We start from the raw sequence: 18,962 nt of genomic DNA, 5'->3' as shown, positions 1-18,962 counted from the left end.
ATAAATATCTGAAGGATGGGTGTCAAGAGGATGGGGCCAGACTTCTTTCAGTGGTGCCCAACAAGACGACAAGGGGCAATGGGCACAAGTTGGAACCCAGGAAGTTCCACTTAAAGATGAGAAAAGACTTCTTTCCTGTGAGGTTGCCAGAGCAGGGGCACAGGCTGCGCAGAGAGGCTGTGGAGCCCCTTCCCTGGAGACATTCAAAGCCCACCTTGACACGGCCCTGTTCCCTCCGCTCTGGTTGTGCCTGTTCAAGCAGGGGGCTGGACAAGATGATCTCCAGAGGTCCCTTCCAACCCCTACTGTCTGATTCTGTGACAAGATGGGAGCTGAGACTGCCTGTGCCTGGCCAGTGTGGGTCTGTCTGGAGAGGAAGGTGGCTGCTGAATCCTCACTTCTCAGCAAGAGCAAGCCAAGAGCATCTAGACAGCGCTCTGCCAGTGACAGAGCTATGAATAGACTCTGAAGCACCCACAGCCACCCATGAAGTGAGAAACTTCCACTTTCTTGTTCCACATTACCCATGTCACCATCTCCCCACCCCTCTGTCTTGTGTAGCTACTGACAGCTGTCCCTATGGAGTTGGAAAAGAGCCAGAAACTGGGACTGAAATCTTGCTCCCCATCCCTCTAATCACACACACCAAACAGATGCCACCATGTCCTAGATTACAAAGGGAGCAGGGTACCCAAGTGCAGCATCACCATCTGAGGACTCAGAAGCAAGGATGATCCTGCAGGCAAGGACTTTTGCTCTGGATATGCTCCAAATTTTTCTCAGAGAAGTGCCAGAATACCTTCAAAACTTCTTACCTTCAAAACTCCCCTGGCAGCCTCAGCAAGGTTTGCACCCACATCATGGGCATAGGCCCTTGGAGGATCTTCACCCTCTGCCTAGTGTGTTATCAGGGCTTCCTCTGAGCTCCAGGGAAAGTCGTGGGGGGTTGCAGGTACACACTTAAGCTTCTTCTCCGCTTCCTCCAGCCTACCTTTTTTTCCCCAGACTGCAGCCTGCTCTAGCTATTGCAGACCATCCTGCCTAGCAAAGCACCCGGGCAGTTCTTGCTAGTGCACAGCGAGGCACAGGGATGGCCAGCAGCCACTCCCCCAGCATCCCCCCCCCCCCCTTCCACCATCCCACACCACACACAGGGATCACAGTGCTGGAGGAGATCAAAGGTCCTGCTACTGCAGGTAATCCAGCTAGGCAGGCAGGAAGAGGGATTCACTCTCTGTTGAAGACTTTATCTGGCTCCAGGAAGGATAAGCCTAAATCGTCTACTGTAGTTCCCCTCTCTCCGTACCACCTTCTAGTCCAGAAGATGTAATGTGACATGTGGCAGAGACCAAAAGGCAATGTTTAGGAACAGATCCAGGATAAATGTGCCACTTGGGGCAGGCAGGGGACAAGGATGACTGAAGTCTCAGAGGAAGGAGAGGGAAGGAGACCTGCAGTCTACAAACATCCCTTCTTGCAGACCCTGGCTTTTCAGGTTCTCAGCCTAAACCAACTGTGTGGAGAAGACATGTCTCCCATCCCAGAGGCTGAAGGAACCAGCCAAGCTGGATGTCCCCACAGGAGGTGGCAAGCTTACAGGCAGCCAGTCCTGTGCCAGTGTCACCCAGCCTAAGCCTGGATCCGGGCTTCGAGACCCAAGTCAGACCCTGCCACTGCAACCCTGCCAAGGCTCCCTGGCTCCAACAATCTGCGCTGCCCTGGCACAGCCTACCTGCACTGTGGAGCTCCCAGCACTGGGCAGAGCTTGCAAGGCTCTCCCAAACCCCACCTGGCACCAACTGATTTACTGACCACCATCTCAGCTTGAGCCTTTTCCCCATGGACCACCAGCCTGGGGAGTTTCTCTTAGGATCTTACCTGCATGGCTAGGCTGAGGAAGGCACCAGGGAGAGCCCCATAATGGGCCAAGGAAGCCTTCACCCTCAGGAGCCCCAGGATGGTGGGTCAGGGAGAGAAGGGGTGTTGGGAAGGCATCCCAGGGTTTTCCCTCCATCCCTCCAAGGAAGATGGCTGAGGTGGCTTCACCTCCAGCTCACCCATTACCCTGAGCTGCTGTCATGGCAGCACACACTCAGATTCAGGGAGGAATGGGTACTTCTTGTATAACCAAGGAGGAAGCAGCACCCTGGTATTTTGAACAGGGAAGGAGGACAGGAGCAAGCAAGACAGTCTGCAATGGAGCTCACAGAAAGGCTGACCTGGACCTGCACGATGTGCAGGTATGCAGCCTCCTGCCGACTGCAAGGGGGGTGCAACGGTCAGCTACTTTGGCTCTGCAACTCATGGCTGCAAAACATGCTCATGGTGATGGCAATACTGCCCCCATGCCACACTGAGACCCCACATGAAAATAGGGGAGTTAGGGGTCGTGATCTCCACAGGACAAAACTGTGACTGAGCACCCACCAGTCTGTATGACACACTGGGTGTTTAGCACCAACCTTCCTCTCCAAAGGGAAGACCACAACTCAGTGAGTCAAGACTCACTCAAAAACCTCAGGAAGGTCCTCAGATACTCATCAGGGGCTGCAAAGAAAACATACATTGCCAGCACCAACAAAAACCCTTTAGCAGTAGGAGTAGCCACCATGCTGGTGCGTGGTGGCTGTCCTCTCCAGCCCTTCCCCAGGAGCAGTCCCAGGATGCAGCACATCCAGCATCACCCACAGCCCATGAGGACAAGCTGAGTGTAGAGCCTTTTCTCTGAAACCCCACTCATACCTGCAGGACAAGCAGGCAGTTCTTTGATTTCAGAGCTATTGAATCCATATGATTATGAGCAAGCCACCCCCCCCCCTAGGGAACAGCTGCAATGGCAGTCTGATGACCTTCTACACCACCTTCACACCCCAGCCCCTGGAGAACAGGTGGAAATCTTGCTCACAGCAGCCCTCTGCAGGCAGTGTCTCACTCCTAGGAAGGCAGCACACAGGCAGTCCTGGTTCCCTTGGGTGCAGAGGAGGCAAGAGATGGGGGAGGCAAAGCCTTCTAGGGAGCAAAGAGGCCTGTGCTGGAGAGCTTGGAACTGCCTTCAAACTTTCCTGATTTTCAAGAGACTTCAGCTGAGCCCATAGGAGAGACACAATGCAGTCAGGAAGACAGAACAAGACCAGAGCTTGCCCACTGCTTTGCACTGCTTGAGGTCTTGGCTGGACAGCCAGACCCCATCTCAGCAGTGCAGAGCAGACTATTGCAGTGGCACAGCACTACGGAGAAGACCAGCACCAAGTTCAGCAGCACCAAGAACAGCTGTACTGCTGCCCTTGCCATGACACACACCAGAACCACAGTCATCAGGGATCCTGGTGAGCCATGAGCTAACCAACCCCACAGGCTCTGTGTTTTACACCTTTCCCCTAGCACTGCATGCAACACAAATGAACTTCTGACCAGGGTGAGCCTGCTGTGCTGCAAGACTCAGAAGCTTCAGGCTTTATGCCAGACCCTGGGCTCAAAGCCAGGCCCACGCTGCAATCCCAAAACCCAGTGGTCCAAACTCATATGAACCCTGCTTGCAGCTTGCTGACCTAACTTACCTCTGGAGAAGAGGCAAAGCCAGATCATCCAGTGTCCTGGGGTGCATCAAGCGCTGCATCGCAGCCGGGCGAGGGAGGGGATTGTCCCGCTCTGCTCCGCGCTGGGGCGGCCTCACCTCGAGTGCTGGGGGCAGGTTTGGGCACCACAGTATGTTAAGGATATAAAGCTACTGGACAGTGTCCAGAGAAGGGCCACGAAGTTGGTGAAGGGTTTAGAGGGGAAACCGTATGAGGAGCAGCTAAAGTCACTTGGTTTGTTCAGCCTGGAGCAGAGGAGGCCGAGGGCAGCCCTCATCGCGGTCTGCAGCTTCCTCCCAAGGGGAGGAGGAGGGGCAGGCACTGATCTCTTCTCTCTGGTGACCAATGTCAGGACCCGAGGGAATGGCAGGGAGATGTGCCAGGGGAGGGTTAGGCTGGGTATTAGGAGAAGGTTCTTCACCCAGAGGGTGGTGGGGCACTGGAACAGGCTCCCCAGGGAGGCACCACATGCCAGGCCTGGCAATATTCAACAAGCACTTGGACAAGGCTCTCAGAGACATGGTGTGAATTTGGGGTTGTCCTGTGCAGGGACAGGAGTTGGACTCGGTGATCTTTGCAGGTGCCTTCCAACTCAGGGCATTGTATAATTCTATGATCTCCTGTGCTGCAGTCTCCAGCCTTGCTGGCCACAGCCTAAGCAGAAGAGGTTATTTTGGGGCTTGCTCACAATCACCAAAATGGCCTCTTCATGAACATCTTAAGAAAAACAAAAAGCAGGCAGCCAGGAGGCAGGAGTTATCACCATTGTGTCCTGGCTAGCTCTCTGCATTTCCCCCAGCTGTGAAATGGGTACTTACATTTCCCAGAGGCCAATGAGAGACCTTTTTCTGGGTATTATCCAGCGATGATTATTTCATTCCTAGAAGCAGTGCTTAGAGAGAAGAAGGAAAACCCAGTACGACACGATGCATTAGTGGTTGATTCACCCTAGAATCCCAGCCCTTTTCCTGCGGCTCTGGTAGAGGCAGGTTAGGTCTGAAGATGTACCCTTTGGTAGCAGCAGATTTGCAGAAAACATCAACCACAGAAGTCAGGGGGCTTCCCTGGTTCGATGGCACTGGAAAGTGTGGGTGCCTGGTGAGTTACACATGTTTTTCCCCAGTCTGACCTCTCAGCCAGTCAATATATTTGCTCCATATTTGATGTTGCCCATCCACAACACACAGCTGAGAAAGCTTCTGTTGTATAGGCGATTATTTTTTTTTAATGGGAGAGATCTAAAAGAAGGAAATTATTGATAATATATGGACAAAGCAGTTTAACGTATCATGGTGCATGGGCAAGTCTCTGCAGAGCACTGAGCAGCCCCTTACAGTGGGCACCCTTGTGGATACCAACCCTGCGGGGAAGCCTTTGGCAGCCCTCTGCTCCCTATCTACAGGAAAGCCTCATGGGGGGAAGGTACATACGAAAACAACCTGTAAAATGGGCAGCAGCCAAAGCTGTATCTGCTGTGCCCCGAGTCCATGCCACTGGGAATTTAGGCAGCTCGCAAGTGCAGCTGTGCCATTGTGTGCTTCTCTCCAACATCTGCCTGTCCTGCCCGCTGAAAAAAATCACAGAGCTGCTGCTAATTTCATTAGCAGGCCTATCAAGCGGCTCATCAATCTATGGTTTCCTGGCTTACCACAGTGAGGAAACAAGTGGGATCTGCTCTGAATTCACAAAGCCATCCTCTGGGGTAGTTTGTCTGAAAGCTTAAAGTTTCCCGAGTGGATATTATCTCGGATTAAAACTGGGGGAAGGGGTAGTCTCCACCTTTGTTTTTTTTTCCCTAGAATAAACCAGAACATCCCCTAAACTGCCAGCAGCTCCCCAACCATGAGGCGGGAGTTGCCCTGTCCTGGAGACAGGCAGGCCCAGGCAGGGGACAGGCACCCGCTGTCCCCGGCTGGCTGCAATCCCCAGCCACCCGTGCTCCCCAGCAGCGGAGGAGCAAAGCCCACGGGCTCTCAGCCGAGGGGGCGCGCACTAGGTGCACGGGGCTGGCTCCAGGGAACGAGAAGCGCCAGGGTGGTGGAAGAGGCTCCAGCTCACCCCCCCCAAGAAGCTGCAGCTCCATCGGGAAACGCTCAAACGGTGCGTTGCCAAACGCGCGGCTCCCCGCAGCTGGAACACGAGTGGCTGCAAACCCACAGCCCGCACGGAGGGTCCCGGCTGCCGGGGCCGCCTCCAGGCCCCCGCAGCCCCGCGGGCGCGGCGGTTCCGCGGCTCGCAGCACCCTCTCCCGGCGCCCGGCCCGCATCCGCAGGGCGGCAGCGGCGGAGCAGGTGCCCGCCCGCCTCCGCTGCCCCGGCGCGGGATGCTCTGCCCGCCGCCCGCCCCCTGCCCCCCGCCGCAGGCAAGGAACGAGCGGCAAATTCAGGAGCGACAAATCACAGGAAAAGGGAAAGCTGGGAGCCAGGGGTCTTGGTGTTACAAGAAAAAGCAGAACAGAAAACACCTCATCTTCAAATGAAATCATCTTAATTAAAAAAAAAAACTCACACAGAAACGCTACAATTCAATTTAGACATGTCGAAAAACTTTTTATCTGACTGCAAATTCTAATTTTGGTAATTTAACCTTTCCTCTCCCACCAATCCCAAAAAACAAGGCCATTATTTTTAAATGGAAAATTCTCATACAAAATTAAGAGAGGCAGTCTTACGTTGGAAGGAAAAGAAAGGACAAAGCAAATACCTGCAGTTTTCTACCATGAACCTTTCTGGCTTGGTACCTCCCCACGTGCCATCCCATTATTTTAACCAAACTATTGGCTGAATTTGACCCAGAACATTAATTCCTCCAAAATCTCCTTCTCCACCAAATGTTCTCTCCCTCAGAAACCAGGCCCAGCCCACCCCACAGACCCAGTGGGCAGGAGCAGGAGGTCCCAGACGCCTACACACGGGCCAGGGCAAGCTATGTGACAGAAGCAAGAAGTGAGGTTGCATCCCCCAGCCCCAGCACCTGCACAGTATCCTTAGGCATGGGTGCTTGTGCTGGGGTTGCTGTTGCTTGCAGGGTTTTGGTGGCCTTTCCTGCACTGTGCCCCTCACCAACAAGCTGCTCACACCATGGAGCCTGCAGGGCTGCAGCCCAGCCTGGCAGAGCTTTGCCAGCGCATGCAATGGTGCCACATTTTCATAAGGAAGTTGTGGTGCTCAGCCACCCATGCCAGGTGCCATTTGGCCACACCAAATATAGCAGAAGGGAAAACAGAGGTAGGCAGGAGGACAGCAGCTGCCTGCCCTTCCAGCCAGATGTCCAGCCTCAGTGTGGGTGGTGGAGATGACGTAGGCAGTGACAGTGACCCAGACAAATCTCTCCATTTGCAGGCATAAGAGGCACAGACTGGGCTGTCTTCACTGAGTTTTGGTATCTTGTAAGGAGTCTTTTGGTGCAGACTGTGTCCACAGACACTCAGTAGACTATCGACCTAAAGTGAGTTATAAAGGCTGAACCCAAAATGCATTTGTAAATATCTGGCTTGTGTTTTGGTCTCTCTCGTTGGGGTCATTTTGTTATCTGCAAGGAATGCAGCATCTTCCAAAGCTCTTCTCCTCCTTGGTCCTTGTGTTGATGGGTAGGTGGCACATGGCAGGCTCTGTCTGCCGTGACTCTGCATCTCCTCAACATACATGGGAGGTCAGCATGTCCAGGTAGCCGTCCATGCAAGATTCATGTCCCACCTACTATTAAGGCAAATAGGAGGAAGGAGGTGTGATGGGCAACTTTTGCCATAGCTGGAAAGAAGTGTTAGTGGTGGCATTGGATATTCTCCTCTCTTTAGTGATCCAAGTTCAAGGTCTCAGAATCAAGACAATGAGAAAAGGGACAGGCCAGAGGAGGAGCTAGGACTGTCACCTGATTTGGAGCCATCCAGGAGCTGCCATCAAGGCAGTGGCAGCAGCAATGCTAAGGACCTGAGAGAAGTGCCCAGCACGGCAGCCACAGGATCTGCCTTGTGAAGTAGCAAACATTGTCTCAGCACAAGGCCAGACATCATCTAGCTGACTGCTGCACCCCATCATTGCGTCCCACCAGGTAAAGCTTCCTCCTCATCCTCAAGGAGACTGTCCGAGCTATCAGAGAAGAAGTCCTCCAGATCCTGCTGCCTCATCTTGGACTCCAGAACAGCGATGCGCTGCTTGAGCTTCATCTGGGCATCATTGTACTCTGTCAGAAGCCGGCCAAAGCGGGTGTGCAGTGTGTCCAGGTTCCAGGCCAGCCTATCCAGCTTCTCCTCCATGCTCTTCCCTTCCGTGCTTGCCTCTGCAGCTGCCTCATCCAGCAGCCCTTCCTTGACCAAGATCTCCCGGCCACGCTCCTCCAAGACTTTTTTGGCATCAGGATACTCTGTGACTGCTTCCATAAGATCTTCCTTTGACAGGCAGAAAAGATCAGAGTAGCCCAAGCTACGGATGTTGGCTGTGCGCCTGTTGCCCATTTTGCTCCCTTTAATGTTGAGGATGCTGATCTCACCAAAGCAGCCTCCTGCAGTGAGCAAAGCATACTGTGTCGTTCCATCATCCGCCACCACAGCCAGCTTCCCCTCCTTGATGATGTACATCTCTTTCCCAATGTCTCCTTTCCGGCAAATATAATCCCCTGGGCTGAACACCTGAGGGCGAAGCTTCAGCACCAGCTCCACCAGTAGACCTGCCTCACAGTCCTGGAAAATCCTCACCTTCTTCAGTGTCTCCAGGTGAACATTGATGGCAATCTCTGCCCTTAACTTATCAGGGAGATTCTTGAGAACTTCCCGTTCATCTACTGCCTTCTTATTGGTCCACAGGTAGTCAAACCACTTGATAACTTTGGTTTCCATGTCTTTGCTCACCTTGCGGAACTGCATGTAGTGTTTGATGGCATCAATTTTTGCCTGGAACTCTGCCCTAGTGGCATTCATGTTGGATATCATGGATCCCACATTCCCCACAATGGTGGCAAAGATGAGGACACCGATAAGGAAATCAAATATCACAAAGAGGTACTCTTCATCACGCACAGGCGGAGGGGTCTCTCCAATGGTAGTCAAAGTCAACGTAGACCAGTAGAGACAGTAGACGTACTCCCGGATCAGATACCCATATTCAGGGTCTGTGACATTGGGATAGACCCAGGTGTCCTCTCCAAAGCCTATAGCCTTTGAGATGGCATAATAAATGCATGCATTCCAGTGGATGATGACCAAGATATAAAGGACCAAGTTGCTGATACGGAAGATGTTGGGGTGGCTGGTTCTGGTCTCAGTCCTATCAAAGAACTCAAACATGCGGGAGAAGTGCAGCAGCCTGTTGAAACGCAATTCAGGGCAGTGCAATCCCACGGCAAAGTATGCCAGGTCTGTGGGCAGGATGGAGAGAACATCCAACTTGAACTGTAAGGTGTGGATGTAGTTATGCCGTAGCTTCCTCAGGTCCTTAACCAGGAGGCCCTGTTCCAAGAAACCTAATAGAGAAGCAAATTATCAAATTATCTTGGCTTATGTTCAACTCTTCTGCAGGCTTTGTAAGCACTTCCGAGAAACATTTTATGGTATGCCATGCACATGTGTGCATATATACACAGGGTCATCCAAATATTACCAGGTCCACCTGATCTACTCAGCTTACAAGCTTTTTGTTATCACTCAAGCCCTTCATGTGGCAAAAGCCACCTAAAGATATCACTTAGGGATTTACTCTGTTGCCACAAAGAAATGGGGACACAAAGGTTTCCATCCTACAGATCATTAATTATTGCAGTTCTGACAGAAGATGTACAGCCACCTGCTGCGTTCTGAGAACATAAAATTCTACCATTTTTCCATGTAGATAATTCATTAGCTGAATTGATGCAAAATCAGAGATACAGACCTTCAACTATGCTCGAATACTAATAGTAATGCAGGTAATTTTGTACAATTGTTCAAAGGTGAAGTTGAAAGCTGGGATGATTAATCTTTCATTCTGAAACTTACTCAGTTTCTCAGATCTTTTAATTAGATTCTTTCTCTGGAGACTGCTTCGTACTAGTGAGTGCCAAGGTAGACAAAACCTTTCTTCTAATGGCGCTGTAGATTAGGCCTCTCCCTTGCAGCTCATCTCCACTTTTAGGGATTAAAGCAAAGCACCCACAAGATAGGATGCTGCTTCTGCTTACCTGTATGCAGGCAGATCACTATGTCCCCAATGTAGATAGAGTCCGAGACGTAGTCTAACACCAGCCAGAGGACAACATAGGTCTTTTGCAGGTCACTGAAGCAAGCCCTGGAGGAAGGTCATAAAATAGGGTGGTGAGATCAACAAATCTCCTTCTCATCTCCAACTGTTACAGCTGAATATAGGCTGACTCTGAGGCTCCTAACTCTCCAAAAGAGCTTGGCCACTTGCCCCTCTTCTAGAAATTAAAACCCCATTCTCTGAAAAACCTGCCCTCCCTTGACCTGGGTGAAACGTCGTCTTGAAACTACCTCCCAAATGCACGTTGCAGTTTTACCCCAAAATCATGGTCCTTTCTAATCGGGGCCAGAGGATGGATGCTCTGTCTTTGCACTGCAGAAGTGTACGGTGACAGCATGAGCTCCTTTCCTTTAGGTTCCCACCAGCCCCAGCACCACTGTTTTCAGTTGTCTGTTGCTGGCTGAGCCACGGCAACCAGATGAGCAGAAGGATTAGAGGAGACAGGGACCCTACAACCTCCCAGCTCACCTGGCTATGAGAAAGCACCAGTTATAGAGGACAGGAACTGCAATGACAGCCAGCCAATGGTAATACCAGTCCCCTGCAGGGTCCACCACAAAGATCTGCCATTTCTTCCTGGAAGCAGAGAGAAGCCAGAGCTGGAAATGTATGAATAAAGGCCTAAACATAGAAAACAGGGTTGGAAGGAACCATCTGAGCCACATCCTTCATCCCTTGCACTAGACTAGCTCAAACATAGCTGCAGCTTGAGTGCCAGTCTGTAAACTAAAACCAGTCTCAGCAGTGCTGAGCAAAAATGTCCAGTACTCTTTAAGCCTATTTATCCCCAAAACTGGGCTCAGTAATGTACCAGAAGAGGAAACTGTAGGACCGTAAGGCAGAGCAGGTGGCCTACATGCACACAGCATCGCAGTGGCAGAGCCAGAAACAGATGTATGGGAGAGGGTGATCAGAAAACTTCTTGTTATGTGACATTGCCTCTCCCAGATGAGGTATGGATTGGTGCCAGACGGATCTTAAAAGGAGATCGATTAGAGCAGGAAGGAAAGTGTGCTGCAGGTCAGTGGGAGCAGCAGGAGGGTATGCCCAAGCCCCAGCGCAGTGACCGGGGGGACAGCTGATATTGCAAGGCTGCCATCACCATGCTGCTCACAGCTGCCTGCCTGCAGTTTGCTCAGTCCTGGGCCCAGCCTCTGAACTTCTCCCAGGTGTTTGATCCTGGCCCTCTGGGGACTCTGAGAGAAGATGTATGTGCTCCAGTCACCTGATCTCACTGGAGAAGCCAGGGAAGAGAAACTCTGTGGCTGGGCTGATAGACTTAGCTGCTGCAGCCTTGTAGGGCAAAAATCCCTCTGTGCCTCCTTCCTTCCCCCCTTTACAGCTTTGAACATGCAAAACTCCCTCCAGTGATAGGAAAAAAAAACAACCCACTTGCCAACAGATTCCCCATGCCCAACCCACTGCTTCTGACAGCTTCAAAAGCAAAACCTGTGCCTTGAAGTCTGCTTCCCCAGCAGCACAGGCAGCAGCACCACCCACAGTGCCCATAACATGGGGACCAGCACTCGGAGAAAAGCCAGAGGCAGTCCTTCACATTTGCTCTGGGTACAGCCACAGACAAGCAGGTGGTCCAACCTCCCCATTAAAAGTGCTTATCTTTTGCTCACAAAGTGTGACTTGAATGTTTTTTGAGAAAAGGACTCTCTGCTCCCTGGGACATACAGCACAGGAAGCACTGATTCACCTGCAGACAGCTGGTACTGTTGTAACACCCCAAGCACTAATAACCTCAATAACGTTGGTAATTACACTGGTAATTTCAGCTTTAATTCACCAGTGCTGCCCACGGCAGGTGGCCAGACTCACTGACATTACACTGACAGTGGGGCCAGGGCTGGAAAACCAGGCCTCTGGGTTAACCCAGGAAGAGGGAATAATCATCTGCCTCTTCCCAAAGGCTTTGCACCCACGCCTGCAACCGTGGAGGCTCTCACGGCTGTGAACAGCAGCTCATGTTTGGAATTACCAGACCTGGGACTCTTCTTACATGTAGAGCTGAGAACCTAGAAAACAGCAGAAGTTACCACCGTCTCCCCAGGAGCCCATTGGCACCAAGCAGCCCCTTCACAGCACACTTAAGCTCCCTCTGATAATTAACAAGCTCCCCTTAACCTTGCAGGTCAGGATGGTTTTTTTTCCATAACTAGTAAAGACCTAGATACAAGGCTCAGATATTTTTCTCCTGCAGAAAACAATCATTTTTTGATGCTTTAATTACCATGTATAATGGTAAGGTCCAGAACAGTCTGTGAGCTTTGCCCTTTAATTAGCCAGCAGAAGAAAAGCCAGGTTATTGCTTTTCACTGGGAGTGTGAGCTGAGAAGATGAAAGGGTTGAATTTGAAAGAGCCTTTTCAGAAAGCTGCCGTCACAGTGTCTGCTCTTGGGGAGGGGGAGGGCATGTCCAGCAAATGCACTCCCTTCATCTCGCAGATGATCAATGAGACCAGCAAATCCCACACGTCTGTGATTGCTGTGGTCTCCTGGGTAAAGACCCTGCAATCCCTTGGCTTGTCCCCAGCTCCTCATATGCGCAAGGTGAAGGTACATCTCTTTACAGACTTAGGGCTGGCTCCAAATGCCAGCCCTTGGGTTAAACTGCTCTGAAAATGGGGAGGTCTGCTAGCTGTCATGAGCCATGCAATGCATGTTTCCTACCAGAGCATGGACTGGGGAGACAGACCCCATGGGTGAGGGACAGGCCAGGTCTTCTCCACAGGAACAGACTACCAGGTCATGTGTGACTGCACAACAGCCCAGCAAAGCCAGTCTAGCTACCAGGACAGGGGCTGGTGAGGGCAGGGAGGACCCTTTCCACCACCACCTCCTACCTCACCCTTTCCCATTCCCATCCACCTCTATTAGCCATCACTGCTGGGAGCCCCCGAGCACTGTGCACAGCTAATCTCCAGCAAAGGATGGCTGGAGCCACAGGGAAGGGACCCTACTTTTTGTTTTTCTCCTCCGTCTCCTCGTCCTCTAGATCACTGCCAGCACCTGCAGCCACTGCCTGGAGCTCGGGGCCCTGGAAGCGCTCGAGGAAGGGGTCTGGCCTTTGCTGCTCCTCATGCAAGCTCTTGCTGGCCCAGTTCCTCAGCACCAGCACCAGCCGGACTATCCTGAACAGGGAGAGAGGCAGAGTCAGGAGGTGTCTGCAGAGCAAGGAGAAAGCAAAAGCTTGAGAGTAAGCAGGGGGGCTACAGCTGAGAAGAAAACCCTCACAGCTCCCTCTCAAGCCCAAATGTTTCCTTTTTCCCACCTTGTAGTGATGGTATGGGACCAAGAATATATGAGCAAGAGAGCCTACACTGGCAGAGTCCCACAGCTCCTTCCCTAATCCTGTTGCCATTCCCACAGGGACATGAGGAATGTGTAGGTGACTGGGGTAGAGTCAGGCTACCTGCAAGGCAAAGGAGCCTTCCCAGGGCCCCAGAGGTGATGTCACTGTCCCCTCCCACAGCCCTCTCCATGGGCACCAGGGGACACAGAGCAGCATTCACAGACCCTGGTCCCTGCAACGCTTGAATGCCATACAGCAGGAGGGGATCCTGACCCCATGCAAGTCCCCAGTGTCAAAGCCAGGCACAAAAGGCTCAGGCTTAGTTCAGATTGGCAGCACACACACGTACCTTGCCAAAGCTCGCCTGCCTTGGAAAGTGGAGGCAGACGGCTGCTCCCCCACATCCAAGGAAGCCCCTCTCCACAGCTCTGAGGAGGTGTCATCCTGGGTTGAGAAGGTCCTGCAGTGGGTAAAGGTGGGGGGTGTCACAGCCACACTGCGCCATCGTGGCACCTGCCCACAGCCAAACTGGAAGAGGCAGGCAGCTGAGGTTTGGCATTGCAGACCTGCCCACACCAGGTCTTGGCAGACACGCTGAGCTGGCCCTCCCCTCCTCCCCTGCCCCACCGCTACCTCCCTCAACCAAACTGGGGACCAGCCTGACCTCCTGGTGCTGGGTCCCGTCCCCTCTGCATCACCCACCACTTGGGCTTGAGTGGATGGGCAGGGGCAGCAGTTGGCTGGTGAGCTGTGCAGACCATTAATCTTGGCCATCATCCTCCATGTGAGGAGACCACAGGTACACACCCTGACCCAGAGACCTGCAAAGGGCAAAAAACAGCCACAAGAGCCATGCAGGACACATCACGCGGTTTGAGCACAGAGATATGGCACAACACAGGAAAATAGAGAGTCAAACCCCATCGGATGAGCCCACCCCCATGTTTTCCATCAACAGCCATCACTGATGATGCAGTAAGAATCCTGCAGAGCATTTCACACACCCCCCAAGCGATCCCACATCTGCCTGTGGCCCATGAAAGATGCTCTTCTCGTTGTTCAGGCTCCTCAGCCATTGCTGGGACAACAGCTTCCCCAGCGAGCCATGGCATAACAACGAGCCCACAGCTCTCAGCACCACTGCCTGCCCAAGGACAAGAAAATAGACTCATAAGGGATGTAAGCTCAAGGCCAGCCCTGGCAGGGAGATACTGTCTTCACCAGCAGCACCGGGAACACTTTGCATGTACAAGGGTTGTTGCACCAGAGCAAGTGCTCTCCTTCCCCAGGGCACTACAACCTGGTTCTCTACCCAGTGAACCCCACCTCTCGTCACCACAGAAACCTCCCCTGCGCTGGAAATTAAGGTTTGCTATTTAAGAGCCTTGCTGAGGTTCCTGCTGGCAGGAGCTACCATCTGGTTTCAGAGGGCAGCAGGGAAAACCCTATATTAATACACAGAGACTGCTGTGGAGCTGTTAAGCATGGGATTTCACTGGGGTTTGTTTATCTAAAAGACAAAAGATGCCCCTGGGGCTTGCCCAACCCCAGCATCACATGCAGCCCTCACTCTTCTGCTGCACCCTAGTATTGACTACACCATGCAAAAGCACCTCACAGAAATACAGACTTGCACGTGCATGGACACAAAGGCACACGGGCATTCCCCAGCCCTACCTAGACCACAAACTCCCACCCTGGTCACCCCGCCTGCTCCCCACAGTGCACAATACACCCTCCATACCCGCAATGCATGGATGAGGCAGGTTCCTGGAGACAGCACGCTCGTGCTCTCACACGGTGCAACCCACTGCCAAGACTCTGCTTGGGGGAAAGCAATGCCTTGTACACCTCTACCAACATGCACAGAGACTATATCCACACTGCAAGCACAGGGACAGTCATGCATGCCCAGGCGAGCCACCTCCCTGAGGCAGTGGAGCCACTGCCAAGGAGCCACCACTGTCCACTTACGAGCCTGGTCTCCCTCGAAGCCTTCAACACTTGGCTGCTGCTGAATGCGGGCTAGCAGGGGTGGCTGGGGAGCATCCAGCCCCCGGGAGCCTCCCAGGTCTCTGTGGAGCACTCAGGTTTTTAAAATGTGTTGAGCTGCAAAGCAAAGCCAGCACAAGCAGAGCTGCCTGCGCTCCAGCCAGGCAGCAGTGTGGCAGTGGCAAAGGGCCCTCTGCGGTGCACAGAGAGGATGCACACGCATGTGTGCGTGTCTCATCACTACAGCACACCCATCCCCTGAGCATCCTCACCGCCCTGAGCAGCAAGGCACACTTCAGAGGAGTTAATAGCAGCCAGCTTTGTGTCTGGGGGATGAAAGGGAAGGAGGGAAACATGCCGCTCAGGGATACTCCATTTCCCTACCCACGCATCCCCTTCTCCCCCTGCCACCTCACCAGTGGCTGGAGGGACCCCAGGCATCTTCAGGGCAGAGGTCATAGTCAGGCTGGAGGTCATAGTCATCCTGAGCAGCTCTGGGTCCAGGGGCTCCTGAGTCCCCAGGAAACCTTGGGGAAGTGTCACAGCCCACCCAGGGACAGGCACAGCTGGCAGACCCCCACCTGGGCTCAGGTCCTGCTGCACGAGGGGATACACCGGGATTGCCTCCTGGGCCATCTGCTTCTACTCCCCTCCCGGCCCTCTGCCCTAGGGAAGAACAAAGCTGGTGACTCTTTCCCTGCTTCACAGGCTGTGCCACAGCTACTGCTATCATAGAAAAATTGCAGAAGTAGCCACATTTTAACACGCTCCCATCCAGTCACTTCTCACACCCAGGGAGCAGGAGACCAAATGTGCTGCTCTGGAGTCCTGGCAAAGAGAGCTGCAGTTTGAAGATGATGAAATGCATCTTTCACTAATTTCTGCCCTCATATTTTGTTCACAAAGCCATTTTATTCACTAGTTAGCAAAAAATTTGCATCCCCAAGGCAATGAGGAAGAGGTTAATTTTTACCCCCTTCCTCTGGCATCTAGTCACATGCAGTGGCTGAGGCTCGATCAGTCCCTGCCACACGCATGCAGTCCTTCACTGTGTGCAGGGCTGACCTGAAAGCACCAGCACAGGGATTCCCTTCACTATCAAAGGCTTAGCTTTTTTTTTCTTTTTTACCTTTTTTTTTTTACCTTCAAAGCCTTAAATTCCACTTGTTCTGATCTCACTGAAAACCTGGACAGCAGAAAGTCCAGAGGAAGAAACGGAATTTTCACAGCCTTGGCTGGGGCTGCTGGCGGTGTTGGGTGCTGCCTGGGTGAGCACCCAGCAGCGAGGGACACATCACCCTGCACCACGCCACAGACCCCAGCACTGGGGACAGCTCACAGACCAGGAGCACCGGCAGCAGCACCTGCCCACTTCCACTTCTTTTGCTCCCTGCCTGCAGCTGCCTTCAAAAGCAACATGGGAACTCCAGTAGCTGCTCCCTCGCAGCTCCCTTGAGCACCATATTGCACAAGACACTTTATTTTCCGTGCACGTCGTTGTGGCAATGACCCTAGGAGACACCCAGCTCTGCCACATCTGCTTCCCTGGGACAAGAAGAGCTAGGAAGAGGAGGCAGGGAAGAGAGAAAGGAAATAAATAAAAGCATCACAACCCCAACAGGGACAGCATTAACCAGAAGCTCTCCTCCTCCAGATCCCGCCCCCGGCCAGGGTGGCTGGCATGTGTGTTTTACACCAGCAGGCCAAATGGCTTGTAGCTCTAGAGATGTCAGAAATCCAGCGTCGGATTAAATAAGCATGCATGGCTGAGACATCCGGCACCAGGTCAGAGTCCTGCTGCGAAGGGAATAAACCTTACCTGTTCCCATCCACTGAGATACCAGAATCAGACTCCACAGTTGGTAGAAGAAACATGTTCAGAACACATGGAGTTTATTAAAATATACATTTTATGGGTCAGTGTTTCCAGATTTACACCAGGTTTTATCCCTTACATGAAAGTCTTATTGTATCCCCTGCAACCTGTCAATAATTAGCCTTTCAGAACACACACAGTTTGACCACCTCTCCTCCAAATATCTTCAGTCCGCACTTTGAACGTGGTGTGTCCCCCAGGATGCAAGCACTTCTCACTCTAAAATACATATTAAAATAAACCAAAACCAACACAAGTTTCCTCCAAAACATGTTTGCACCTCCCAGAGAAAGAAAACCAGCCAAACGATTTACCTTCTTTCCTGGCACGAGCCACACAGCGGCAGTCCCCTTGTACAGACCCATTGTGTAAAGTCTCCTGGTAACCCTGACCACATCCCCTGGCCACGAGGGAACCATCCCAGGAACAACCCCTGCACCAGTGCTCCCATCCCTTACATACACTCTGCCACAGCACTGCACGCCAAGCCCACCACACCGTCCTGGGTCTCATCTGCAATAAATCTCAGTGCCCTCCTCAGTTCAGCTATCAGGCACAGATTCAGACATACAATTACTTATGGGACAGTTATTTATTAGTCAATGTCCACCTGCCAGATTTACAGTCATGGATGCCTGATGCAGTTGCAGGCAGAAAACAAAACACCCAAGCATCCATGTCTGTAAATACGCTATTGGGACATCTGGATGACATGCAGCTCCAGCTACAATTATTTATAGGTGGAACAGAGAGGTCCCGTTAGGCCATGCCAAAACCTGCCTCCAGAGCCTGCAAGCACAACTCCAGCAGATGTGCTTGGATGAACCAGCAAAAGCATCTCAAAGTCACATCAGATCCAAATGTTACTAAACCCTCAGAAGGAAAGAAACAGCAAAGCTGTTGAACTGGGCTTGTTTTTAGCGAAAATGCTTCTGGGCCAAGAATTCCCCTCACCTGTGTTCTTGCACCATCACTGAAGTTACAGCTTGGCAGCAGACCTGGGAGTGATCTTGCCCTCTGGCATTGGCAACCTAACAAATATCTACTGCTGCCCAAATGGCAATTTTCCATGGCCTGTCTGGTGCTATCACTGCTGGTACGAGGTCTTATAATCCAGAGTCACCACGGGGAGGTTTCCCATTTAAATCTCTCTGGGAAAGAGCCAAGTTCCTGGATAAGCCCAGACTTCAGCAACTCTCTTAGAGTTACTTTGGATCTGAATGTTTGCAAGCACTCTGGCTGAACTGCCTCCAGCAGGATGAGAGCCAAGGACACAGTGGCACAGCAGCAAGTGCAGGGATGGGAGCTCCTGGCTCCTCCAGCCCATACATTCAAGAGAAGGGTCTATGGCATGGGACAACTGGCAATACTTCCTCCACCAAAGAGCAGTTGCACCAGAAAGAAGAGAAAACTCATCAGCAGTTCAAAACCACTCAACCATGCCACACAAGCTTTTGGGGTGGCAGATGAGGAACAGACCACAGCAGTTGGCTGAGAACTTTTACAGGGTCAGAACTGAGTTATCCAAGATGGGACATGGTCAGGAGATTGGGCCCACCACAGCCTAAGGGTGTAACAGGACCCCATGTCCTCAAATACCCAATGCTTTGGTTTTGCATCTCCTCTGGCACACAGCCCAAGAGCCAGAGGGTCACCCATTGCTTTGCACAGGACAGACACTTCCTGTATAAGCCACCAATTTCTTATGAGCTTATGGGCTTTTCACAGCAGCTTCCCACAAAAGCGCTGACCCCATCAAACATACAAGGTGCTTGCTTGCATACGCAACATCTGCAGCCACGGCCCAGCTCTGGGACTATGCCTGTTGGGACATACTCCTTGTACCCCACCTCTCCCTGACACCCATCTCCAGCTGCTGTGGCACAAGGTCCAGCTTCATCTTTTCCCTCACCCACCTCTGATGCTAGAGCATGGGAGAGGGATGGCACCTTGTAATTGGGGTCTAAAATCCTCAAGAGCCTACAGTGC

The 18,962-nt window shown here is 52.3% G+C and overlaps 1 protein-coding gene across 2 annotated transcripts; it reads right to left on the bottom strand.

Annotated features, from left to right (window-relative positions):
* Nucleotides 1-5,823: 5,823 nt before the first annotated feature.
* Nucleotides 5,824-18,830, bottom strand: CNGA2 (cyclic nucleotide gated channel subunit alpha 2). 2 transcript variants are annotated; one of them, XM_064463147.1, is made up of 6 exons: nucleotides 13,770-18,830; nucleotides 13,455-13,565; nucleotides 12,774-12,944; nucleotides 10,274-10,381; nucleotides 9,726-9,832; nucleotides 5,824-9,032 (listed from the first exon to the last, which is right to left on the bottom strand). In XM_064463147.1, the coding sequence occupies exons 1-6, from the start codon at nucleotides 13,880-13,882 to the stop codon at nucleotides 7,609-7,611; spliced, it is 2,034 nt and encodes a 677-aa protein (XP_064319217.1). In that variant the 5' UTR covers nucleotides 13,883-18,830; the 3' UTR covers nucleotides 5,824-7,608. The 2 variants fall into 2 exon arrangements, with proteins under 2 accessions (XP_064319217.1, XP_064319218.1); XM_064463148.1 differs by having other exon boundaries at nucleotides 13,808-18,830.
* Between the last annotated feature and the right edge of the window lie 132 nt (nucleotides 18,831-18,962).

Source organism: Phalacrocorax carbo, chromosome 11, assembly GCF_963921805.1.
Source record: "Phalacrocorax carbo chromosome 11, bPhaCar2.1, whole genome shotgun sequence".
In the NCBI taxonomy this organism is placed as follows: Eukaryota; Metazoa; Chordata; class Aves; order Suliformes; family Phalacrocoracidae; genus Phalacrocorax; species Phalacrocorax carbo.
The sequence above is the reverse complement of the archived record's forward strand: the minus strand, read 5'-3'. Positions and strand labels throughout refer to the sequence as shown.